At 39.7% G+C, this 26,456-nt stretch overlaps 2 protein-coding genes across 3 annotated transcripts; both read right to left on the bottom strand.

Moving 5' to 3' along the window:
- On the bottom strand, positions 1–18,525 carry dgkaa (diacylglycerol kinase, alpha a). Of its 2 annotated transcripts, XM_008293623.1 has the most exons (24): positions 18,387–18,525; positions 11,532–11,635; positions 11,086–11,162; positions 9,727–9,856; positions 9,458–9,532; positions 9,321–9,370; positions 9,155–9,229; positions 8,709–8,825; positions 7,552–7,669; positions 7,280–7,368; positions 7,046–7,165; positions 6,629–6,727; positions 6,069–6,149; positions 5,876–5,949; positions 5,722–5,796; positions 5,484–5,569; positions 5,312–5,395; positions 4,977–5,137; positions 4,821–4,885; positions 4,341–4,431; positions 4,045–4,231; positions 1,442–1,559; positions 1,166–1,226; positions 1–1,033 (listed from the first exon to the last, which is right to left on the bottom strand). In XM_008293623.1, exons 2-24 carry the CDS (start codon positions 11,605–11,607, stop codon positions 953–955), a joined length of 2,190 nt encoding a protein of 729 aa, XP_008291845.1. In that variant the 5' UTR covers positions 11,608–11,635; positions 18,387–18,525; the 3' UTR covers positions 1–952. The 2 variants fall into 2 exon arrangements, with proteins under 2 accessions (XP_008291845.1, XP_008291835.1); XM_008293613.1 differs by lacking the exon at positions 18,387–18,525 and having other exon boundaries at positions 11,532–12,378.
- A 2,031-nt stretch (positions 18,526–20,556) lies between these two features.
- rnf41 (ring finger protein 41) lies at positions 20,557–25,349 on the bottom strand. The gene is made up of 7 exons (XM_008293602.1): positions 25,243–25,349; positions 24,243–24,340; positions 23,584–23,693; positions 23,217–23,488; positions 22,844–22,979; positions 22,164–22,267; positions 20,557–22,081 (listed from the first exon to the last, which is right to left on the bottom strand). The coding sequence occupies exons 3-7, from the start codon at positions 23,671–23,673 to the stop codon at positions 21,727–21,729; spliced, it is 957 nt and encodes a 318-aa protein (XP_008291824.1). The 5' UTR covers positions 23,674–23,693; positions 24,243–24,340; positions 25,243–25,349; the 3' UTR covers positions 20,557–21,726.
- Between the last annotated feature and the right edge of the window lie 1,107 nt (positions 25,350–26,456).

The raw sequence follows: 26,456 nt of genomic DNA, 5'->3' as shown, positions 1-26,456 counted from the left end.
TGAAGCCCAGGTGATTTATTAAAATCGTGAGTAATTTCAGACACATTACATTAACATTCTCCAGATATACTGAAATTAAATGACTGATAGAGCATTTAAATAAAGACTACATACATTAAAATTCGTCTAAACCGACGACATCAAATCCAACTCATCACAAATTAAAAAATTATAGGTCACAAGTGAATATATCTCAGCTTTCCACTCTCAAGAAAATAAGCTCTCTGCCCACACACACACACACACACACACACACACACACACACGCACAGGAACAGCAGGCTGACAGCTGCAGCCCTATTGGCAATAATTGTCCCTTAACTGTTCCCTCAAACACCTTCAAGTATCTTATGAAATGATTAAAAAAAAGGAACAAAACTTATGTTTATAAAGTAGTCTTGTCTTTCCTTCACTTACGGCTCCAAATTTACATGAACATATTATCTGACTTTCAGAGCATCTTCACAGTCACAAAAAAAAACAGCAATACTACATGGTCTATGCTCAAAGTGCATGTCTACACAGCGCTCTGTATGTCTTCTACCTAAGCCATAACCATAGAAAACAGATTGTAAAGGCACATAAAGCTGAATATTCGTCTGGTAACATGATATTAACTTTACTTTAACCTTACTTTAAGTTCCTACAGAACTGCACTTCCACTAAGAAGCATTGAGATAGCGAAAGTGTTAAGTATTGATAAAAACACTAAGGAAAACTTGGTCAAAATCATTTGGCCACAATGCAAATATATCCTACCATAAAGTTGATATTGGTATCATGCCATGCTTCGGTTATGTGTTACAGTGACGCAGAAACTCTGAGACAGTTATGCTTACTTCGACTGTTACAACGTGATTATTATACAACATACACAATCAAACTGATTTTATATTTTAAAAAAGTGTCAGTCCTCTATATACAGCAAACACGTGCATTTAGTCGGTCGGTTTTATTTGTAGTTGAAAAAACCAGATGATTTGGCCTGAGGAGCCATCAACATACTGGCTTGATTCTTGTGTGTGATGTGAATCTGAAAAGAAAATATGAAATGCAAAAATGCCCAGTGAGTTACAGTGGAATCAAACCAAACAATTTCACTGTTAGGAAAAGTAGCTGTAATTGTGAGGCAGCTGTGGCGTGTCTGTGTCTGTGCAGGATTTACCGTGCAGGGAGGCTGCATCCACGGCTCTCCATCTATCTGCATTGGTAATGCCTTCTTTGTCCTGGATGCAAAGTAGAAAGGCATCAACAACATGCAACTATACCAGTAACCCTCAGGTGCAGTTAAAATACCAAAAGGTGAATGCAAATGTACGATCTTATGTAAAGAAGCCACTAACGATTATCCCCTTGTCAAGTCAACTACAAGCCATTGCCCTTGTCGACACTCAGAGCGCAAGACAGTCATGTCTCAACAAGTCTTGTAGCTGATTCTCACCTTATGGTGATCTGCGAAGTTTTCGCAAGCCGCACAGCGCTCTTGAGGCCTGTGTAAATCTGCCCCATCTCCATAGCTCCTTCAAGGCCGACGACCTCTAATCGACGATCACTGAGATCTGACAAGAACACAGGGACATACTGAGGCGTCCATACACAGAGGGAACACAGATCAGTCGTATACAAAACCTGATGTCAGTTATAGTTATTCTGCATCACAGAGGGAATAAATAAAAGTAACACATACTGTGAATGACCTGGACACATTATGTACATCCATTCCTGGATACATTTATATCGATACTAAAACTTAAATTGAACAATTCAAAGTTTGTTAAATATAATATATAGTTTGAACTGATTATGATCAATATTTTATATTACCAAGAAATCACATATCTATTGTGGCTCATCTGGAAGGATCACTTGAATGTAAATGTGGCTTCCATCAGCAGCTTTCAGTAAAATTATCACTGATAAACTGACTGAACACTACCAACCCAGACAGAAAAAATTAGCAACTAGCTGGTGAACACAGCGGCGCATCAAGCAATTACATATTTTCCTCATAGGACCAAAATCAGAGCTAAAAGAGTCAACACTGGATTTGAATTTGTCACATGGTTCCAAACACAGCTCCAAATGAGTAGTCTGTGTCCTGGATGTGTAAATAGGCAGGTTTGTCAGCGAGGTGGAAAAAAATTTTAGTTGTCAGTGAGTCTACTGTTAGTTTCTGCTGCCCTCAAGTGGCCAGAAAAAAACTGTAACTGAGTCGTACATCCAAATCAAACGTGTCATCACATGAGTGCAAGTTTCATTATTAATTTGTGTAATTTACCCTCTTAACACTGCACGAAAGTACAAGTGTGCGGGGTTTAGGTGGATCTTTGTGAAGAAAAATAATTATTATGTGCAATGACATGCAGGTGTGGGCAAAGATCTTGGGCTCTTTCCGGGTAAGAGTCCAGGGTGAATAGAAACTGTTTGTTCAGTCACGAGAAAGATAAGAATGACAAAGATTGAACTATAACAGTAAATGTGCGGGACACTTCTCCTCCCTTGGACTTTTAACTGTCAACTACAGTAAGTGTTGTATTGTGTTGCTCTTTGCTGTGGAGCTCTCTGATCTTCATATACTCATGAGTCCATTTGAAAATGGTGGAGCAAAATACCAGAAAGACTTTTGCTTGGTTGTATTTTTTGTTGACAGATTTCAAACACAGGATCTATTGACAGAAATGGAATATAATGTCTATAATTTAGTTTTCACTCGTGTGTAATCACTTGAAAATATGAATCATGTTTTTGCTTCCTTAGAATGAGCTCTTTATAACTAAAAAGGGAGAGTCCTCTTCCACGAGTCCAGCATATTGCATCGCCACGTTTGTAGAGCAGTCCACTGCGGACAAACCAAACATTGGCTTTAGAAAGGCCACTTTTTTCACATTTTTTGCAGGCACTATAGGTTCCCTCACATACTTGAAGGGGGAATGTGAGGTGAGGGGTATTTATTTGGTTGCAAACTGCGACGCCACTGAACACACTAAATCCTACACACTCCTCCTTTAATTAATTAAACAGTTATCTTTTCATCCATCCAGGAGACATGAGCAACATTAACATTCATTTGTTTCCACTTGCTGAATTTAAGTCCAATATTTATTCTCCTTTTAGCTCTATTTAGTAGTGGCACTGACAGTGCAAAACATGGCCACTTAAAGGTGGAGTCTGTGATTCTGGTGGAAGAATGTTGGATTTTCGCCAGTTAGCACATTTAGATGTTTATTATCCCTTACACTCCCACTGCCCTTCTTCCTCCCATCTCCCTTCCTCCTCCCTTTCCCCCTGTAGTGTGCATGAGCTAAACGTGCGGAGGACACACTGGAATAGTGTTGTGTCGATTGGTTTATTTTCCATTTACAGAGACAGCACCACGTACAAACACCTGCCTTTTTTCAGCGCACACAGAACAAACGGCTAGTAGGCAGCAAGAACACATTCACTGAATTTGTCAAAAAAAATATGTTGGATTAGCGTCACTGATTCTATCTTTAAGGAAAGGCCTGCAAATAAACGCAACAGTAGTAAATGAAGAAAACATGTTCACGACTTTGACAACACCTCTGTAGACAACATGCAGTATTTTTTGTATTTGGTTTAGTCTTGCTGCATATGTGTGGCCAAATTGATTAACATGTTTTATTCATCTGAGTATGTTCAATTTCCATAAGTTTCTTTAGTGTCTGTATGTTGAGCTCTAAGGGCCACTATTGTGTTTTGATCTCCAAAAAATGTAAAATAATCTGTCTGGGAGTTAATAAATGTTTCACTATGTTAACCAGCCAGCCACTAGTTCAGTCAGTGTGTGCTTTGGTGTTGGGCAGGTTTTGCTCAGTTTGCACAGTTTATCAGTTTTTTTAAAATGATACCAGCTGGCTGCTGCAGCTGGAAATCTGGATTTTGAGTTTTTCATAAACAATTAGTAGAGGGGATTTTTCATCTGAAAAGCATTTATTAGTCTTTATATAAGATTTCCAAGAATCTCATGTGCACTCTGGTTTAATGTCACCATTCAGTTGAAGGTTGAGGCCAATGACAAAATACCTTGGGAAGTCACTTTAAGGATTTCTGGGTTGACGATCACCTCAGGCTCTTCCTGACTCATCAGTCCCTTAGTGTCCACTTTTTTGGTCTCACCCCATAGGTTGGAGCCACCGTGCATGCTGGGAATGTTCAAGACAGCAACTCCCTCAAGAGACACAGCACTGAGATCGAGTGTGGTACCACAGCACTGGGAGAAGGCACAGAAGGCCACACAGACAGTTTTGCATTTAAAACTGAAAGCATAAAAGACAAAATGCACATTTGCAAAGCCGGTACCGCTGGTGCATTGCTCTCACCTCGATTGTTAAGCTTTCGCTCAGTTTCTTGCAGGAAGCAGAGATGGTTTCTGAAGTGGCGAATTCAAAATACCACAGCTTGTTCTTCATCCTGCAATTAAAAAAAGTGTTTCTTTCAGGATTAAGTGATATTTCACTTTCACAGAACATTAGCACACGCAGCTCTGTAGAAGGAGCAGGAGTCAAGTGGCAACACTTGCTGCCACAGACATCTGCTGTCACCGCTTGCATTCATTGCTACTCAGCTTTAAAAAAAAACTGTGACTGCAAACAGGAAAAGATATACAAGTAAGACTGGTGACAGAAAATTGAAAAACAGTGTCCCCAGCTCTGTTTTGTTTGTTAAACAGTGTATCTGTTGGAGGTATGATTGTCAAACAGCGTTGTATTTGATTTATTTTTGTAGGATTTTAAATTCTTTTTTCTTTGTTTGCACTTCCTGAGAAAGTGCCCTAGAAATGTTCTAACAAACAAGAATACCTGCTGTTGAATTTCTGGGGGTGTTTCTCTCTCATTGTGTGAAACCGGTGGGCAATGGAGGCATCCTGTCAACACAACACAGTGTAGCAATGATCCAAACCCCAAAGCCGAAAACAAAATACTTTCTCTAGTGTGGCATATTTCTGAGAAACTCACAACTCCAATGGAGAAGTAGTTGTTGATGATTTCATATGGCACTGGATCACCTTTCTCCTGACTCTCATCTGTGATAACCTGCACACTCCAGCGGTCCATCAGCACCTGAGAGCTTCCCTCAATGTCTCTGAGAATACGACTCAGATCTTCGCCATCATATCCTGCAAAAGACAAAGAGAAGACCAACATGACTGAGCGCCTTCATTTGCACAAATACAAAATAAAGCAATTCGTAGAAGTGCAATTATTCAATTATTACAATAATAATAGTAATAATAATAATTCCATTTTACATTGCGCTTAAGGCAACGCTCCGACTCTCAATAATTTCTCACCTCCTCCCCAACATCGTGCAAGGTCATTTCCGGTGCCCAGAGGAAGCACAGCAACAGGTGGCCGTACCAGCAGATTGGCTTTGTCTGATCGCAAGAAAAGGGGAAATAATAAGGAAGTGTTTCACAATAATTTCCACATGAGTTTCTAGTAAAGCTGGTTCAACAGCCTCACCTATCGCATCTAGAATCCATCCAACTGTGCCATCTCCCCCACACACCAAGATTCTGTAGTCCTGCAGATTTCTGAAGAAACTCAGTCTGAAAGAGAGATGATGACAAGAACTATAACAGCAAGTCCTGAAACATTGGTAAGTATTCCCTAAAATGTGGTCAGGAATAATGCCAATGTACAGATTTTGACAGAAATTTTATAGTTATGCTGGGCATAATCTGTTGTACCAATCACTTACCCCGGTCCAGGGCCACCATTTGAAAGGTTGTATACCTGCCGTGGATTCAGTAAATACTGAAATTTACGTAGGACTCTGAAAAAAACAATTCACAGCTTAGCAATGCGCATGGAAATGAATTTCTTTTGTCATGAAACTGTATTTTTTGGCTCACCTTTCTCCCTGCTTGCCACCACTTTTAGGGTTGACAAACACTAGAAGAGGATGGGTGTTTGGCACAGGGGCAATCTGTTGATTTATAAACAAATGGTATTAATTATATACTGACAAAATCTAAAACAGAAAAAAAAATACTACTGGCTGTCAAGAAGTCATTATTCAGCATTAATAATAGTCGTTGTTGTCACCTGCAGCACTTGTCCATCAGGAGTAGTATTGAGCTCACTGTCTTCTGCTGAGCAGCCGTTTTTTACATTATTTGGTCTCTCCTTTAGGGAAAAAAACAAAGTAATGATAAATAGTCTGCACTTATGTAGCGCTTTTCTAACTTGGAGTTACTCAAAGTGCTTTACAGTCTTTCTCACTCGCACACACATTCACACATCAGTGATGACGGAGCAGGCTACTCGCCAGCCACTGAGAGCAACTTTGTGTTCAGTGTCGTGTTCAAGGAAACTACTGCTTGTGGAAGGGATCAGATCAGCTTGAAAGCAGTGGACACTCTACCACCTGTACCACATTCACTAAGGTACAGAGTAAATAAACCAGAGAAAATCTAACAGCTTTTCTTGCCTTTTGAGGACAGGAAAAAACATCTACACACTGTACCTGTTAAATTCCACACAGGTGAGAAGGCTTTACCAACAACAAGAAACAGCTCTGGGCTGATGTTATCTTCTGCGTTGGTGTGACAGGCACTGTTTGTACTGTACATGCACTTGAGATGTGCCTGAAGATAATTTTGTACCTTTATAACAGGATATATTGCCCACGGAGGCAGGATATGGTCTCTGAGCGGCCCACAGGTACATTCTGTTGGCTCTTGATTTGCACATTCATCATGACGCTGTAAAACACAAATTCGTGACACATTGCATAAACTCTGAGAATAACAGTGATGACTGACAGAATCCAATTTTATCTTCTAAAAGATTTTTTTGGCATTTGTTTTGTTGGATGCTTAGAGAGGTAAGTGACAGGACAGTAAAGAACGAAGCAAACCAACCTTCCTAGATTGTATTTAAATGCAAACAGCATGGGCCACAATCAGGCAATTTGCTAACCAAAGTGCAGGCAATGCAACCAAATCATTTCAGTGCTCAGAAACTATTTTACTAAGCTATGTATTTCAAAAAATCAGTCACGCACTAAGATGCTTCCTCACCATAGTGTGGCACCACACACAGTGTTTGCCTGTCAAGCCTTGGAAGCTCTTGATCTTCTTCTGGCATTTGTCACACTTCCTGGAGTCACAGTTCCCACTCACCCAGTCGTGTGCTGCAACCTGAAAAGTGGGATGCATGTTTAAATGTCCATATAAGAACACTCAGATATAGGATGAAGTCAAATTTAGACTGTGCGTATCACTGTGAAGGTTGTCGTGGAGACACCAGCTTACCCCTGTTTCTTTCTTTGACTTCACATATGTCCTGGTGCAAGGGGCCGGGTTCCTGTTAGCACAGCGCCCATGGACTGTGTATTTGCAACCTGCATGATAGGATACACAAACCAGCTGTTCAATCATTTTTAAACGAAAACAAATTACCCTGTTAAAGGTAAAGCTGCCAGATGAGTATTAAGTGATCCAAAAAGCATCATGCAATTCTCAACAATGGTTTGTGATAAGTGTCACTGCAGTGTCACCCTCTTGTGGTGAGCTCAGGTACTCACAGGTGCAGCACAGCCCTTGCTTCCTCAAACCCAGCAGCATGCTCTGGCACACATTGCAGTAAACAGGCTTGTTAAAATGTTTCATCCGCCAAAGGTGCTGCCCGTCCTTCTGAGTCATCTGATTGTTGAAGACGGCAATGCATGAAAGGGAAGAAAATAATGGTTTAAGATATTTGTTACTGTTTGCATTTAGAGTAGAAAAAATAAATTTGGTCAGAAAAGAAGCTTGTTTAACTTTGGATCAACAACACAACAACACATTTGCATTTCAGCTGTTTTTGGCACCCTCTCATGACAAGCCTTGATTTATTGGAACTGCTCCTTATGCAGTATGTAGTGACTCTACATATGACATACTATACAACATCATGCACATTCAAATCAAAAACTAACTGTAATCTTTCACAAGATTATAAGGTTGCTTTAAATCTGTTTACAGAGTGACCAGCGCTCTTATCCAGATTACACATTTAAATGCTTTTTTACGACATGATGCATCAGCCTATCACTTGCTGCACGAGGCATTATGGGTAGCAGCACACAGCAACTGTGAGGGGGCTGAATTCATGCACCCCAGGCTTCAAATGTCCATTGGTGGCTAGAAATAGCCTAAGGGGAAGTCCCTGGCATTGTTGTAGAGGCCAAACCCAGTTACAGAGTCTAGTTTGTGGTTTTAGATCGCCACAGTGAGCCAGCAGACCGGCTGCTAGCGCCTTTTACGTTCCTCACAACACATGAAACAACACCCACAACACAAAGCAGTTCTGTCATTGGTTTAAGATAATCATTTCTACGTCTATACCTAATGTTAAAATTACTCATTTCCTTAGTCAAATAGAGTGCATCAGCACTAAAGACTGCTATTTTATGAAAGCACTTACATTGTGCCGAGTAAATGGAAAACACTTAAGCATTCTTATGGTGCAGAGCTTGCATGAGAGGGGATAACATTACCACACCCTGTAACACTGAGTCGGCAAAAAGGCGCTTACAGGCATGGAGGAGGAGGCAAAGGACAGAGAGAGACACGCAAGGCCAGGGTTTCGCAAGAGCAGTTAGCACTTTGTTAGACACCTGCTGTAAAAATGAATTATATCTGAACCTGACTTTTGGAGCCAACACTTAATGACAAAAGAAACATGTTGCTTATTAAGCACCTTTAGACCCAGCAAGACCAGCAAGGGAACGTTGTTCATGCCTCCCTCTACCCACTCTTCCAGAGACACTGTGCCGCTGCTGTCAGCATCAATTGCTGTCATCATGTCCTTCAGAACCTGATGAAATCACATTTAGTTGTTATTATCCAATCAGCACACACATTTCTATCACTTATAAAGGGCCATATGTTTCCCTGTAACTAGCCATGCATCGGAATTGGTGAATTTGAGTAGCAGGGAAGCTTATCATTTGATTTATGATCCCTAGCAAATGAGTAACAAGCACTGCTATATATTGTATGTAACACTGTAAAGGATATCTTGAGCAAACAAATGTGTTATTTGTGCATACATTAACGATACTGTCATGCCAAAGTACAGCATTTATAGGGTTTCATGTGTTTGTGAGGAATTTCCATTTCAGGGTAGTGCATTGTAGAACTTACAGGCTTGAGCTCTGACACGTCCCAGTCGAGATATTCTGCAGCGTGCATCATCTGAGCAATAATTCGATCCACTTCCTGTTTGAAAAGCAACAAAAGACTTCTTTTAGCACTGTAGTTGATATGATACACTCATGATCTTTCCAGCAAAATTTTCTCAGAAACTTACAGAGCTGTCAAGGACTCCATTGCCATCTCTGTCATAGAGCCTGAAAGCAACTAAGGAGAGAATGGAAACTATAGTAGAACTACTAGAACAAGTCATCACGCAAACTATTTTTAGAAGAAAACAAACAAAGGCCTCACACTCTAACTTGTCCCGGGGCTGGCCATCCTCTAGAAGAGAGAAGTAACATGAAACATCCTTCAGGAAGACTTCCTCTACAGGAGAGATGGAGGAGAGAGAGGGGGCTGTAAAAACTGTGGTAACTATATCTGCACAAATAGTGCCGTACAGACATGTGGTGATAAATGAATGTATGCCAAATAGGCCATGGTGTAAATTGATAAGGGCCCGCTGAAAGTAGTGTGAAGGCAGTGAGCTGAGTGAATACATGGTGTATATATAATCTCACTGGTACTGTCTTCCTGGGTGGGTTCAGAGTTTTGGAAGGAGCGGAAGAGTCGTTGGCAGAGATCCACAGGGAAGTCCTCCTCTTCTAAATATGTCTTCAGGAACAGACGAAAGCCTTCTTCATTGATGCACTGGGAAAAAATGAATGGAAGAAGTTTATCTTGTGTACAATGGTTAGGTGTAGCTAACATGAAAAGACTAAAGTGTCACTGTGGTATACATGTTAACTTCTGCATTTTTTTAAATTTGCCCCTTCTAAAAATAAAGGAAGATGATCATCAGATTATTGCTACCATGTGAAAATCACATTTGACAAGTGTTACTTTCTCAGAAAAACATCCTTGTTTTGAGCTCAAGTGTCATGTAAGCGTATCTAGAAGGGGTTGACATGTTTTTAAGCCCAAGATGCTTCTAAGATACATTTATTCCATTATTTATAAATAAATATATATCTCCAAAATTGGAGTGATTGTGGGGTTTTCATGTGACCATTAAATTGGACAAAAAAAAGCTCTTGATTCAAGATTTCAGTCCATCTGTCTGGTGTGGTATCCGTGTTTCTCACATGAAGAATATGCTGCAGGGCTAACAAGCAGTAGTCCCTCGATAATGGTGAACCACAAACCCATTTTTTGTTGACACTATTCCATTTCCCTGGTTCATACCCTGCAGAGCTGCTTCGGTAATAAATAATGTCATAGCAAAGAAGCCAGATCACAAGAGGAAAAGAAAAAAATAGAGGGAGACCACAGGAGCTGCATCACGATTCTGAACACACCAACACTTACAATAAATAATTTCATTGTTCTGCGTATTCTGACTGCCATTAACTGGTACTTTATGGCTGCATTTCTGTTTTCTCCCCATTATAAAAACCCACATTTCCTTCCAATTTTCCAATTAAACTGAATGTAGCCAAAGAATCCATCAGAAATTAGTGAATTGGCTTCCTGCACAAATTAGCTGGCAGTGTCAACCACTGATGCAGCATTGGAAAGACCTTTTTTCAATCACATTTGAGCTTACACTGCATAAGGGCAGCCAGCACACTGTTCAGCAAGGCCTTGCTGCGTGGGCTAATCTAAGGAGGTAATTTACATTTGCAGCCTCGCTCAAACGTGCTGGAGATATATTTCTCATGGACAAGTTAGTCATCATGATCGATAGCTTTGAGTCTAATTAATCAGCATAGGATTATGAATAACTTCCTAATGTAGTTAAATCACATTCTCATTTCACACTGAACAGCTACAATGAGAGCTGTTATTCAGTTCAGTTATGTGCCTTGTGGCTGACATCACTGTGAGTCAGCTTTGGAGGAGTCGACTTGACTGTGAACAGCAGGACGCACTCCCCTCACCTCTCCATGTCTGTGCTGGGCCAGACTGCCATCTGCATCAAATTCCATCAGTACGTCTTTCACCTTCAGGCTGCAGTCTGGAAGTAAAGACACATAGGTCACACCAGGATACCCTTCTGCAAATGAGGGTAGTGCAGCAATCGTTGCGCTTACTGTGAGTAACCATTCACATTTCTCACATATAATTACTCATATGATTATACAATAAAGACATACATTTATTTGTAGTACAGCAAAATACGTGCATTTTTTTTTGTTAAAAAAAAAAAAAAGAGAGAGAGAGAATGTGGTAGACTGCTACCTCCTCTTGATATGAGAAACCATGAGCGAGTGTAAATGAGTGTGTGTGGGTGGAAGTGGAAGTTGGGGGGGGGGTGGCGTTAAGCGCTGCGAAAGCTGCTTGCCTGCCCGCCCGCCCGCCCGCCCGCTTGCCTGTCTGTACTCACATTCAATGTACTGTTGTAGCTGGATAAAGTCGACAGGGTTCAGTTCCTTCACCTCTGGGTTTGTGGGGGTGGACATGGTGCCTGCTTCTGCACTAACTGCCTGCCTGTGTACAGGCGAGAGAAACAGTGAGACACAGACGGAGAGAAAAGAGAAGGTGGGTGCACAGTGGCCCGCTTCTTTGTAAAACATAAAAGCATGGCTGCAAGCAAAAGATAGCATCTTCCATCTCACACAGTAAAAATCCATCATTGTAGACAAGGAGCATCACGCTCAATATCCAAACTTTGTGTGAAGCAGAACCAAGAACACGCAGAGCTGTGCACAAGTAAAAATGTCTTTTATCAGGGGAAAATTATAGCAGGGTCTGTGTTCATTAACCGACAGTCTATCCTCAACATGTGTGTTAATAACTGTTTTTTATTGTGCTGCTCTGAAATGCAGCTTCACTGCCAAACATGAAACATTTTCTTATCCCTTTAGACTGTTTTAGATCTCACACCATCAGTACATGCAACGAGCAAGTAAAAACTGGGCCAAAAGTCTGGCAGAAATTATGTCAGGCTAAAGCTACCCATGATACTTCGACTCAAGGGATTCTGTGCATCCACTGTCTCCTTCCATATAATTACTGGCTCATTTTAGCTCTACAAAATACCAGATACATGGAGTGTTTAATTTAGTGCAAAAAGTGCAACGATGTGTTGAAATGTAGACATAAATGACACATTGCTGTGGAGAGGTTTCAAAAACCAAACTGGCCTGTCAAGGGGCGTCCCCTTTAAACAAAAGGAAGAGACTTAAATGTCACACAAAGCTGACAGTGACCATGAAATTTAAATCTGACACAGAAAAGGAGCTTGTAATTGCAATAAAAATTGGCCTAGCACATCGCTAGAAGCATGAAGCCTGAATGACCATTTGATGGGTATGTTATGCAGACTTTCATCAGAAGCAAACACGCTGTTTAAACATAATGGACGGAGATTTTATGATGACAGGAAAACAAGCAGACAAATATATAGTTCATTAATCAGTGACGATAGAGGAGAAACTAGATAATGGAAGGAGAAAGCTGCTAACCTGACATCCTGTTTAATGTTGCTGTTGTAAAAACACATCGATAAAAACGGTTCAACGGCAAAATATATGGACAATCAATACAGAATTTATAGAATACCTAATGTACTTCCACTCAGTGTTTTGCAATTATGTGTGCAAGATATGTGATCTTTCCATTAGGTCGGACAGAATTAGCAGCAAGAAAGAGCACACACGATATTCTGATTCACTAAAGGTATCTGTTAATGACTAAAAAAAAAAAAAAAATGTTGAGTCAATAAGCAATAAATTGCACCCTTGCTGTATTAATTTATCTCAGGGGATTTGGTACTCTAATCTTTTTTGGTCTGCTATGGCTTGTGGCTTACGGTGGCTAACGCTGGCAAACTTCTTCCTTTTGCACAATGTTTTATCACATACCATTATCCTGTAATCACTTCACTGTAATTAGCAAAATTTAATTAGTCTTGCCTTGAAGGAACACATCAGTACTTTTGCCTGCTTTAGCCCCAAAATACTTCACATAACTCGTTTTTTTGTTTGTTTGTCATGCATGCTAAAGAGTTCCATATTTTGTAATGATAAACAACATTTTAATTGTGTACTCAATCACTACAAATGGTATGAGGTTTTTTGTAGAAATGAAACTGCCATTATGAGGTTACGTAGTGCACACATTCTAAATCAATCTGCTTTATCATGCTTTATCATGCAGCAATAATGAACATTCAGAAACAATAAATATTGTTTTTTAGACTACTCTCTTGCAGTGCACATGTTGAGAAACAATGCTAATTGATTTGATTAAAGTTTGGAAATGGAAACTGAAGTGCAACAGAAGACTGGAATAGAAAATGGTAAAGATAGATCGAGCAGAACAAACTTCACATTAAGCTTTGAAAAATGGTCAGCAGTAATATGATGTGCAGTCAAAGAGTTATAACTACAAAGGCCTTTAAGAGCATCTCATTGGCAGAAAACCAAAAATCCAAGGGCAATTCTGGTAATCATCCATTTAACAATGTGATTGCGATTAAAAGAATTACACGGAAAAAAGAGCTGAAAATACAACAGGATAAATATACTGAACTTGGCATAACAGTTCTGAAGAGTTATATACGCGGACTTTGATCTGACATGTTTGAGATCACTAACCATTATATCACCAACGACACAAATGCTAAATGAAGGTGCATAATAGACTGTATGGTGGTTTTCAGTCCAGGATGATGAGTAGGCCCTCACTGTAAATTTGTTGTTCACGCTGTTGTCCACAGGTGTTATTCACACATTAAAGTGCAGCCAGTGCAGGTACCAATGATGACTGCCTCCACTGAACAGAAAATCAGAGTGCTTAAATGACAAAGAATGCACTGAGAGAAAGAAATGAAATGATCTGAAAAACCACCCACTCCCTACATGTCATTTGGATCCATTTGCTCTCTTTGGACTCTGAAAGGTTCATACTGTCCTCACTTAATTCCCTCAAAAGGTCAGCAGTGTTGCCTAGCAGTTCTGTTTATGCAGACGATCAGGTGGGCCAGGTCTGTATCGACAGCAAAGTGACACATGAAGGAATCATGAGATGCCATCTGCTACTGATCACCAGATTACAGCCTAAAACAGTTTATTCTAAAAATATACTTCTGACTCCGACTTCAAACTCTGTCTTATAAATAAACTAAAAATAGGCTTCAGAGTTTATTTGCACATAAAACACACGTGAAACTTCAGATACCTTGTGGGTGTCGTCCATCCTTTCTTGTCTTTAAGCTCTCCAGAAGAGCGTGATGTCATGCGAAGCCTCACTTCTATTTTGTCTCCTTACCAACTGAGCGTCATCATCATTATTGTCTGGTTCAACAAGATCTTGAGCCTATCTGAGTAATCTGATTCCTCACTTCCTTATTAGATAATGATTTGCATGTACAATGCAGAGAGGGAATCAGAGCCATTCAGAACATGGAGCACAGGAAGAAGCGTTCATGTACTTAGAGGAGAGATGGATAGAGTAATATATACTGAGCCAGTTGTCTGCACTCACAAACATGGGATGCACTTCTGAAAAACAGTGGCACCAACTAAATGAGCTTACTGAAGCAAGCATACATATTTCAGGAGGTTTTGAGAATGTCTGAAGTTTGTTAAGACTTCATACAGACCATGTGACTAACTGGACTCTCAATAAGGTCACACTGCTGGGCTAAAGCTAAATGGTAGATGCTTTATGAGGGAACTGTTTATGTTCATTTATAGAAACATTTATGTGGAAGAGTCTCTGCTGTGTAGACATGAGAAAGATTTAAATGTGGGCTAACAGGAGTCCCATAGTCATCATTCAGTGTGATTTACTTTGGTCTGCTCTGCTGACAGACAGTCTGAGGTATAATTTTGTTTTAACAAAATGTCGCTCCATATAATCAGTGCAGAATAAATGGTGCGAGTCATATTCCGAGCAGACATGTAGTAAAGCTACAGCCCCACGAGTGGTTCTTCAAATAGCACTAAAGAACAATTTAAATGTTAAAGTGGTTAGTAACAGCTCATGATAGCAGCATCTATTCCCCAATAAACTTCTGAAAAACCATCTGTTTACAGCCTGACACTCACTTTTATTTCTGGCAACTTAACTGAAAAACACGGAAGCAACAGCTTCATAAAAGTCACATAGTGAAAAAATTGGAGGATTAGAGTGGATGGTTAGCTTGGCATTTTCCTTCACAGATGGCATTTAATAATGAACTCCTAATGTCTTGATGTAAAATTGTTAACAACCACAAAACCACTCTCTTTACCAGTATTAGTTTAAGGTATACTTGGGGATGACCTTTTTTCCATGCAGGCTAATGTTTGTGCAAGCTGTCATAACGCCCACGCCTTGTGTCAAGGAAATCTGCTGTTTTGCAACACTTGCAGAGTGTAAGTCACTGAATCCGTCATTCTGTGGTTGGAAAACACTGCGTAGGTTCTTTGAAGTAAGTCTGCATGTAATGCTGGGCATTTGTTTTCCTCCTGAAACTACAACAGTTCTCTTCACTGAAGTGTGTACAGATTGCATCAGGTTAACAGAAGGGGAAGGACAGACATGCTTGGTTGCTATGGAAAGTGTTTCCCTCCATCAGCTGCTCTCCGTCAAAGTGCTGCCACGGGTGACTAACAGGTAGGAGGATCCACTGGCAGAAAGGGAGGTAGTCAGCTAAGGGAAAGGAAGGCCCGTTGTTGTGAGTCTTCCCCCTTCAGCTGCACCTCCTCCCATGTCACAAGTCTCATTTGGCCTTCAGAACCAGGGGTCATGCTCTAAATTGCATTCTACATGCAGATGCTACTGTGACTCATTGCATGAACAGGGGAATACTCCCTTACTATAAATGGACTGTTTGCTTAAGGGGTCACTTTGCAGGTTAAGCCAGAAGCTAAAAACCCCTGCCAGGGGAAGAAATGCCACTTCTTCATGTTTATGTATCCCTGGAGCTTTAGCCTCTAACCACTACTTCCCCTGTGTGTGTTTTTTATACATCTTCACTTGCTTCAGTCAATGAAATATTGACAAATTGTTGATATAATTTATGTAATTTATTTAATAGACTAAACAGGCCCTGGATAGGTGGATGATTTTATTACAGATGGCATATAATTTATCCATGACAGTTGTGTTTTAATGCAGGAAGCAGATTCAAAATAACTGCACAATCACAGCCGAGCATGCTCTGTTAAAACAGGGCTTCCCTTGTCTGCACCACTCCATGGTGATATTTGTGGAATTGGGTGGTATGCAAAGAGTCTCCTGTTAGTAGGAACACTGGAGAAACTGAAAACAATAAACATGGGTTGTAAATCAGACCAAAAAAACTAGACAAAAAAAAGAAAAAAAGAAAAAAAATACAGTCACCACAGCATGAATCACAGATTTCTTGGAAAATGTAGGCGAGGCTTTGCTCGCTCCCCAGCTTCAAAGTGATGACTGCCAATCACTCTGGGTTCAGACTTGAATGTGACTTATATAATAGCTTTTTTTGTGTGGAGGCAGCCTTGTAGAACACCGTGCTGGTTTCAGAAAAAAAGAGAGAAGAAAAAAAACCTCAAACCTGCCGAGACTTGTGAGGGTGCATACTGTCATTCAGCAGCTACACTCACTTTTATGGTGGAATTGTTTGCACATAACAGAGAGTCTCGCCTGGTTCACCCACAGATCTGTTCACAATTGAAAATGAAACAACACTGAATGTCACTTCTATCAAAAATTTGACTCGAAATGCAATTACATAGTTTTCCCAACTATCATATCAGTTCATCAGGGATTTAAAATCTATTGATTACATTTGCGAATTTGAATTCTTTTCTGAGTATGAATGGATGAGGCGAACTCAGACGGAATAAGGTGCGTCATAAGTCACAGCATGATACCATGGAGTGATCATAAAAGAGGGACCATTTATTTAAGAATGCCAGTCATTTTCAGTAGAAATCCATGATTCAGGCTGAGGTGACGATATAGCGAAGGAAGTAAACTGTAACTGGAAGATTCAACTACTGTATTTGGAGAAGTGAAATAATCTGCAAACAAAAGGTTTCGATGCCACTTCTCCGATCACACTGCAACACCACAGAGCAACGGTTAACATTTACAAAATAAATCCCAAAATAGGCCAAATTATCGTACATTTACAGCCTCTAGCCTCTGATGTAAACATTAACAAAGGCACAATTGACCTGACTACCGTATTGATTGCCTCTGCCTGAAAACTCTCTTCTGGCTACAAAACAAATGAATACCGTGGAGATTCTCCAGCTTTGTAACTACCTATTCAATAGCATAACATACATGAAGCTCCGCTGATGGAAAGCATCACCAGGAAAGAAAGTGGTTCTCAAACTGAGAGTTCATGCAAATAAGGGATAAATACAAACCTAGAAAAAATCTAGACTATCCTAGATGTTTGGTTTTTCCAGTTAACATGAGGGGTAAAAGTCCCACTCATCATTTGCAGTCAAATGACAGAGAAAGAAGAGCGTAAACAACAAGCACACAGAAGTGACAGTGTCCACCAACGCCCACCATCTACTCCACACCATGAATAATTCTGCTATCCCAGTAGTGGCTAAAACATAGTGAAAATCCTATGTAATGTTTTTACAGGATTCCCTGTTGCCACACACATATACTCAGACAGGGGTCACTCAGATAAGACCCTATCAGTTGGGAGCAATAACACAATAAACTGTTTGCTCAGTGCACAATTAGCTGTTAAATGTATTGGGAAAATGTAAATAAAGCATATCAATGAGTATCTTCAGACAAATTTTCAAATATTCTTCAGTGCTCACTCTGACAGACAAATCGCTCTCTCTGAATAGACTGTGAGAAGGGTTCCCCGCTGGTAACTCAAGTAGCCTGACATGAACAATCATTTCACACCGTACAGAGAACTGAAATGATGCATGCTTACGAGGCAGAGGTCAGTGCATTAAAATGCAAAAGGCCTGCTCTGCTGGTTGTTGTTTTGCTGAGTGAATTACTCTGTTATTAGCACACGATTATGTGCAGTACTGTCTCTTTATATCTAAAAAAAAAAAAAAAAAAAAAAAAAGCGTGCACGGATCTGAAAGCAGTCAATCACCAGATGCATCCTGTCGGATTTTCAATTCAACTCTTGACAGCAAAAATCAACGAGCTAAAATGATCCCTCCCGTGTATGACGGGCGTTTATCTGCAGCTAAGAGACGCTTTGGAGCTGCACTGAAACTTCAATCAATACGAGTCGGGACCTGCACTGTTTGTTTTTGAGTCATTTTACCTCTCAGTTGGCTCTCGGCTGTTTTTCTGTGTGGAACCGTCGCGGTGCAGCAGAGCAGCCGGTCCGAAATCCTGCTGTCAGACGGGAAGCAAAGTGGCCGTTAACTTTAAATGTCGGCAGCAGGTCGACGGAGTGGAAGCGGTGAACTAGTGCCGAGCAGAGACTGAGTGAGGAATGGATCCCTCCTGTCAAGCACCGCCTCAGCTGCTCAGCGCCCTCTCTGCTAACCAATGCACAGCCCGGGCTGCTGCCTCCATCTGCAAACTTGTAAAGTCACGCTCGTTAAAATTATGCAGCCGTGACCGGTAATAGTGCAATTATCATTCTGTTGTCGTAGAGGAAATCAATGCAGTGTACATTTCAATGCTTTTAACGAACGAATAACTGTAGCAGTGCTATTATCAATGTTTATACAGAAACTTAGAAGTGTATCTGCTGCAGTGAACCTACATACAAATAGCTGAGTGCTACAAGCTAGTTTACGAGTTACAGCTAATTTCACAAAAATAACTTTGGGTGCAAACTTATACCACCACTTAAAACCGTAGAAACTAGCCTATTAAACATCCTCAGTCTCAGTTTTAACATAATAATAATAATAATAATAATAATAATAATAATAACAATAATAATAATAACAATAATTATAATAAACAATAAGCCTCACAAAGATAAAAAATGATTAAGGTACAGTAATGTAAAGCTAGCTAACAGGGACACGTTCGTGTAGTCATATTTTTGTATTTACAGCAAGCTGACATTAATGTTAACAAATAATACATTTAATACTGCATAAAGCTATTCTGTGAAGCTTAAATGCCTACATTTATATATTTTTTGTGAGTCACAAGTACTTCAAAGTGTTTTTACTGTCATTTCTTGCTATTTTAACACGTATTGGGCATTGATGCAGAAGGTGACGGGACTATTTAATGATAATCTACGATCAGAACCGAGTATTTGGTTATGGATTCTTTTATTTTTTATTTTATTTTTTACAGTCAGTATATTTTGCAAAATTGAAAAGGAATATCCTCTAGATTTCTTTGATGACTGTAGTAATTTTTTATTTATTTTATTTTATTTTATTTTATTTTATTTACCAATGAGTCAACCGTGAGTACAGTTACTATGGTTACATGCAGTTTAACGTACACTGCGCATTGATACGGAAGGTGACAGGGACTATTTATGGATCCTCTGCAGCCAATCAACAAACGAGTTTGTGTTTCTTTTTCGTAATTAGTACATTTTTCAAAGTAGCAAAGGAAAATATTACACTTATTGCTTCCTTACACTACCTTTATTTGATATCTGTCCAAACAGGCACTTTACAAATTAAAATTTCACCTACATAACATCACTGTTCTGTGGTTGTTTATGAAATAGTGTTTTCCAGGTTGAACCACCCAGCAGTACAGGAAATACTAAAATAAGTTTAACACATGAATGTACCAATATTTATCTAATAGTAAAATTTATAACAGTGCAACGACTCCCAAGGGCCTCCATTCTGCATTTATTATTTTTAATTCAAGCATAGTTTTTTAGCATACTTTTACTTGATATGAACAATATCTCAAGCACTTTAAAAGCTTTTCTTGTATAAATGTTGACGTACTTTGAGTATTCTGAGGAGTATGCGACAATTCTGTATGCGGTGCTGGTGTCCTCTGTGTAACATCCAACCACATCACATAACGGTGTGCTGACATTAACTAAGCCACGGTATTTGGTAAAGCACATGATTTCACATTCCACTGACCACAATGGTGAGGGATTAGGCTCCACAATGAGGACGAGGCCGACAAGAGAGAATAACAGACATGGAAAACGTGTGGGTGTCTGGGTTAGACATAGAAAAGGAGAGTGACTCAGATCAGAGGAATCAGTCCTTTCTGAGTTTTGTGATCAAACTTTCCTCTGTTTTCATGAACTGGATCAGCACCAAAACACACCCCATATGTCTTATTCAATGGCCTGATTTCTTAAAAGAAACATTTTTCTCTTGATTGATATCTCTAGATGATATTTTCATCTGATATGCCCTCAAGAAATGTAGCTCCCCACAGATCTCTGATGACATGGTGTGGTAAAATAAGGAACTGCATTTTTTCCTAATTAAATGCTAAATATAAAATCGGGTTATCCCAATAAGAAAATGCATTAATTTAAGATGAAGTTTGACATTTTATTACTTTCTTGTCTGTACAACACGGTACATAACAGACACGAAACAAATAAAAACATTAACAAGGAAAATAGTAAAGGGCACAAACCACTTGTGTGGGCTTATATACTGTCAGCTGAAGTCTTGGGTTACAACAGCAAAAAGTGACTGATGGTAAAGCAGTTTTTCCTCTCAAAAGCCTTAAGAGTGACTTTACAAGTATTTGTACAATCTCCAAGCTGTGTCTTCTAGTGGCATGTCAGTGAAAAGATGTTTGATATCTATGAAGAATGAGAAGATCAATGTCTATATTTCAATCATCAAAAAAATGAAATAAGGATCACAGAACAAGTGAACCATTACGATTTGTCAAATAAAAGTCATTATATATAGTTAAATCCCAAATGTTAAACCTCAAATTTAACACTTTAAACGGATCCAACATACAGACGATATGTACAACTGAGGCAACAAAGAAAACACAAAAATCAATTTTTCTTTCTGCAATGAACTTCAAATGCACCGAAAAAGGCAGATTTCCATACATCAAATGGTAACATCTTCAAGCATGATTGTGTAAAAGGCAACACAATAAATAAAACAAATGGCACAGAAGGTTTGGACAATCTAAATTGAGAAGCACAATGTCTTGTGAAATATTCACAGGAAACTAAACACTAAAGCAAGCACGTGGAAAATCTTCAGAGTTGACGTCCCTGCTCAGGCTGACGAAACGAAACTGAGATAAACAAAAATCACAATCTAATTACAGTGAGGAGTATAACATTTATAATTCAATATAGTATTTGTATTTACAAGCATTTATACAACCGAGGACATTAAATGGGGGTTCAAGCTTATTACTATATTAGGACATGGAGCAGAACAATCAGATCATATAATGCACTAAATATAAACCTTGTAAACATCACATCTCACCTTTTATCTTAGATATCAGTCAGATTTAGTTTATATTTGCCAGGTTCATAAAGTATTTGTCCTTACTTTAAGGCATAGGTATCAAGCTTAGGAGTGAGCCTAAGATTTTATTTTAAATAAGCCAGATTTACTCAGAAGGTTTCATTCCATAGAAGAAAAACCAACTCATCACAGCAAACCCCCAAGCAAAACGTCCCCACTTGTCTCTGGATCGTTCAGCTAAATGTAGAGTTATAAGATCTCCTCCACTCCGTGCGCAAAGATCATAACCAGGCCGGGCTCCAGGATCATATCCTCCCCCATATGCTGATTCTCGCAGGCCATCACCACCACTGCCTGCTTGCCAGGGATACGCTTGGCAACGTAGTTCTCATAGTAGCGCCTGTTCATCTGCCGCGTCTCGAGAGTAGCCAGTCCCTGCGGCCAGTTACGCTCGTGGGCGTTCTCGATCAGGTCGTTCACAATTGAGAGAGGACAGCCGCTGTCGATGAGGGAGCGTTTGATGACTGCCTGGAGCACAGCATCAGGAGTGGAGATCATGCCGCCCCAGCGTGTCACTCTGGCAGGCTGCATGGAGTTCACCCACCTGAAGATAAATGTGAAAAGAAAATTAGAAACTGTCTTTATCTCTCAATAACAAATGGGAGAGAACAAGAAACTTCACTTACTCCAGGATCTCATTGTACTCAATGCTCTCCTCAAGGTTTTGCAGGTTGGGGTTTGCACTGCGGATTGCTCGCATGTAGGCTTTTAGCAGCTGAATGTCTCTTTTCTGGACAGTAGGAGAAATACCGTCAGTTACAGACTGCACAAAATTTCCTAAAACTAAATAGAACTTTCTGACTGTCCAGGTAGCTAGTTTGGTGGCCACATATCAGGATATAACATCTTTTCACAATACAGATTCTGTCTAATTCTAAACATATACTTTATTAATGCCCCACTAATAGATATGGTAATCATACAGTCAATGTAGCACGGCGTATCAAACCCAAACATACCACACAAATCAAACAGGACAAATACAGAGGCATGAATTAACACTGTTCTGTACCGCAAGTACATATCACACTGAAACTATTCAACTGAGAGGCAAACATTGCAAAACAAAATGATAATTGTACTCAAATATGCTAAGCACTTTAAAAACCTGGATCCCAAACAGCATTTTAGAATTTGAAGTCAAGTGGATTATACTAAGTACACAGTGCAGAATAATGTGGTTGTTATGAAAAAGCAACATGCTCCTGGCAATTTCTGAACCAGTTTAACAGCACTTTTCAGGGCTAGACCAATATAAAAAGTATTTTGTGGTTAATATGTTAATGAGCCAACAAAATGGTCTTACTTGCTCTCCTAACTGGTGCTTATGTTCTGCCACAGTTTTCTCCAGCTCTGAAATCTTAGTCTGCTGCTGCTGGACGACACTCCGCAAGTGTTTGATGCAGTTATGGTTAGGCAGCTCATCTTTGGGCATTTCGAGCCTGGACGAGTGGACGAGACAGAATGACAAGGAGGAAAATAGAAGATGAATACCGTACCACACAAAGAACGGGTCACACACATTTTTCAGATCTGTAATTTATAATGTTTAACAGTACAAGTTTTTTTTGTTTTTTTTTTATAGCAACTATTATTATTGTGCCACTTAGTTGTGTTCTACTTTTTTGAACTTGTCACTTGGGATTTTGCATTTTTTCAGCCAAATAGAAGCTACTTACCCACATCCTTCCTCACAGTTGACGGGCCTTTTGGGGTTGTGCTCACAGTCCTTGAGATGTGACTGCAGCTGGTCCAACCGCAGTGTGGCTGTGCAGCCAAAGCTTGCATTGTCACAGTTGATCTGAAGTTTGGACAGCATGTTGCGCATGATGCGGGGCACAGGTCGGAGGTGAGCTAGTGTCACGACTGTGCGGTCAACAGGACAAATCTGCTGCTGCGCAAACCACTGTGTTATACAGGCATTGCAGAAGGCATGTTCACAGTGTGGAGCCTAAAATGAAAACAAAAACATACCATCCAACACATAAGAACTTTGAAAAATGCAGATACAATTAATGGTGGGTGACCTTTGGAACAGGGACTTGCCTGCACTGGTTCTTCTAGCACTCCACTACATATTGGGCACAGCAGGTCTTCGTCCACCTCCCCTTGGAACCTTGTAACGTCGTACCCCATGGTACATTACCCTCAACCTCCTGAGCAACACACAACCAAGAAAATTATATTTACCCACAACTTTACTGTGCAAATACATGACTGCAAACATTTGAGAATTATGCAAGGTTCTAGACACTTCAGAAATTTAGATTCTCTTTCACCACCCAGTGGCATTAAGGAAGCATCTGATTACGACTGAATTAATTTTGCAGTATGACAATGGCTGTAAAGATACAGTCCCTGCCAAAATAGCTCTCTTTAGTGACAAGAAGAACAAAGAGTCCTGCAACAAATGGTATGGCCCCACAGAGCCATGATCTCAACATCATCAGTTCATTCTTGATTTATGAGAAGAGACAGAAGCAATGAAACAGCCCAAATGTGTAGAGCGACAGTGGTGAGTTCACCAACATGCTTGGAAAAACTTAGGAGCCAATCCACTGAAAAACTGTTATACCAAGGAAAACGGGTGCACAAGATATTGATTTGATTTAGTTGAGTACTGAACAGGAAATTATCACTCCTTACGCTTAGTGCCTAAATCTTCTGCACAATTTGTATATGAATTTTAAGCCCATCTCACTCACAAAAGGCCTCAAATGCGTCCATTCAGCTCTTGATGGATTGCTGATACGTCACATCTGGCAGCAGATATAATCTCTGTAGAAAGAGACTCAGACACTCCCTGCAAAAAGAAGAAGAAAAAAATGAGACGATATTTACACAGATTATTTCGTTTTCAATTACGCAGCTGACTGTTACATCGACCAGTTATGAAATGCATTCAAATCACACATCATAAATACAACATCGATGCAGCTCATCTGGAGACATTTTCAACAGGCACTGAGCTCAGTGATTTTAACGTTTTGTCATCATCATCCGGCATCACATACTCTGTACCAGAATCACCCACCAATGGCAACAGATCGCTAATAAAGACTCGTCCTATTAATAAATCATTCAAAGTTGTAAAGGTACCATGACTCCAGAAATTTAGCAACTAGCCATATTTCTACTCTTCCCACAAGCGATGCCCTTGATCCGAAGTTGTGTGGTTTTCTAATGTTATCCCCTACATGTGAAACTGCACTAGTACACCTTCAACATCTGATGAGAGTATCTTGTGTTATCCCAGCTGACTGGTGGCTGACCTAATTTCAGTGAAAGCAGCACACACCGGTCTACGATTTTCATATCCTTTCTCTCTCATCGGTCTCAGCATGCCTTGCAAACAAGCTAGCTAAGCCTCAATGCTATCGTTAGCTCCGTGCATCCTATTTCGCTGTTAACGATACGCTAATTCGCAATGCTTTGGGGTTTAAAATGCGCTAAACTGACGTAACTGTAAATAAATATCCAATGTGTGAGTTCGGAAAACAGCATAGCTTGCTAGTCACGAATTACACATAGCGGACGCCTGGTAGTCAGCTAGCCATGTTAGCAGCTTCGGTACCTTTGGTTTCCTCTGGATGTTAGCTATCGAGCTAACCAGACAGAGCTCAGTCTGGGCAAACTACACCGAGAAATACGTGTTTACACTCATTCGTGTGAGAAGAAAATATCACAGCTGACTTATATACTTACGTGGGCATGTAGTAAAACAGATCCCTATGACGATTTTTATGTATTTTCGGACGCCCTACTGTAACTAGCCGCTTGTTAGCCACGTCCTGTGCTACATCCTACACTTTTGCGTCGTCGATACGCAGGCGGGTGGAGACGTCATGACGTAGGACAGGAGCTTTTGATTGGTCCGTGAAATAAATCGATCTATCTATCTATCTATCTATCTATCTATCTATCTATCTATCTATCTATGTATCTATCTATGTATCTATCTATCTATCTATCTATCTATCTATCTATCTATCTATCTATCTATCTATCTATCTATCTATGTATCTATCTATGTATCTATCTATCTATCTATGTATCTATCTATCTATCTATGTGCAAAAATAGAATATGATACACATTTCTGAAAAAATCTGACTTGAACTACTAGACAAATATCAGTTTGTTGTGATCATGCCATAAAAATAACAGTGAGGGCAGTGTATTTATGCATGTATTTCCTAATTATTAAAATCTCGTATTGTTGTCTATATATTTAATTAATTCAACGTGAGTGTGAAATTCCTCTTCCCAAGCCATACACTGTTGCAACACTCTGTGACAGCCTGTAAACAGGAAGGAAATGAACAGCATGCAGACAGTAAATGCTCCATGTAGAGTCAGTTAAACATATGGAGGAACACACTGAAAACATATGTCAGCATTCACTGCTCGTGTGACTGCATGCTCAAACATTGACAATGTTGAGCCAACATTGTTGTTTAAAATGTGAAATCCAGCTCTGAGGAGTGGTGGCGTTAGCACAGTTAAAATGCAACCAGTACTTTAATCTTTAAGTTGTTTTGTCGTTTTTTTTTTTTGTTTTTTTTCTCATGGCTTCAGTATGTAATGCAACTAGTGTTTTGGAATCCTGGTTGGGCTTCGCTGGTTCAGTATATTATTCCTGTCTTTGTGTTTGACCAAGAATCAAGGGCACACTTGAATTGTGCATTTGTTTCTTGGTCAAACACTCAAATTATGGTCCTGCTAATTAAAACACAGGAGTTGTTGGAAGTAACATACTCTGTCGTACAAATGAGGGCTGATAGTGCTGCAAAATACTTTGTAAATCCATTAAAAAGTATAGTTTAGTCATCAGTCCAAATAAACAAGACCTGTTTTATTGCATTCAAATGTAAACTCAGTGAGAAGCTTTAAACCTATTCATTTTTTTAAACCTAATG

The sequence above is a fragment of the Stegastes partitus genome, unplaced genomic scaffold (assembly GCF_000690725.1).
Source record: "Stegastes partitus isolate 25-593 unplaced genomic scaffold, Stegastes_partitus-1.0.2 Scaffold20, whole genome shotgun sequence".
In the NCBI taxonomy this organism is placed as follows: domain Eukaryota; kingdom Metazoa; phylum Chordata; class Actinopteri; family Pomacentridae; genus Stegastes; species Stegastes partitus.
This window is presented reverse-complemented; position numbering and strand designations above follow the sequence as displayed.

Bases quoted from the DNA above. Each gene is read 5' to 3' on its own strand.
- rnf41 (XM_008293602.1), bottom strand. From the start codon at position 23,673: ATGGGGTACGACGTTACAAGGTTCCAAGGGGAGGTGGACGAAGACCTG. The intron at 23,489-23,583 runs GCAAGTCCCTGT...TTTTCATTTTAG, and splicing joins TGCTAGAAGAACCAGTGCAG to GCTCCACACTGTGAACATGC. The intron at 22,082-22,163 runs GTAAGTGAAGTT...ATTTATCTTCAG, and splicing joins GAGTACAATGAGATCCTGGA to GTGGGTGAACTCCATGCAGC.
- dgkaa (XM_008293613.1), bottom strand. From the start codon at position 11,781: ATGATGGATTTTTACTGTGTGAGATGGAAGATGCTATCTTTTGCTTGC. The intron at 9,371-9,457 runs GTGAGGCCTTTG...TTCTCTCCTTAG, and splicing joins GCCCCGGGACAAGTTAGAGT to TTGCTTTCAGGCTCTATGAC. The intron at 5,396-5,483 runs GTGAGGCTGTTG...TCTTGCGATCAG, and splicing joins ATGGATTCTAGATGCGATAG to ACAAAGCCAATCTGCTGGTA.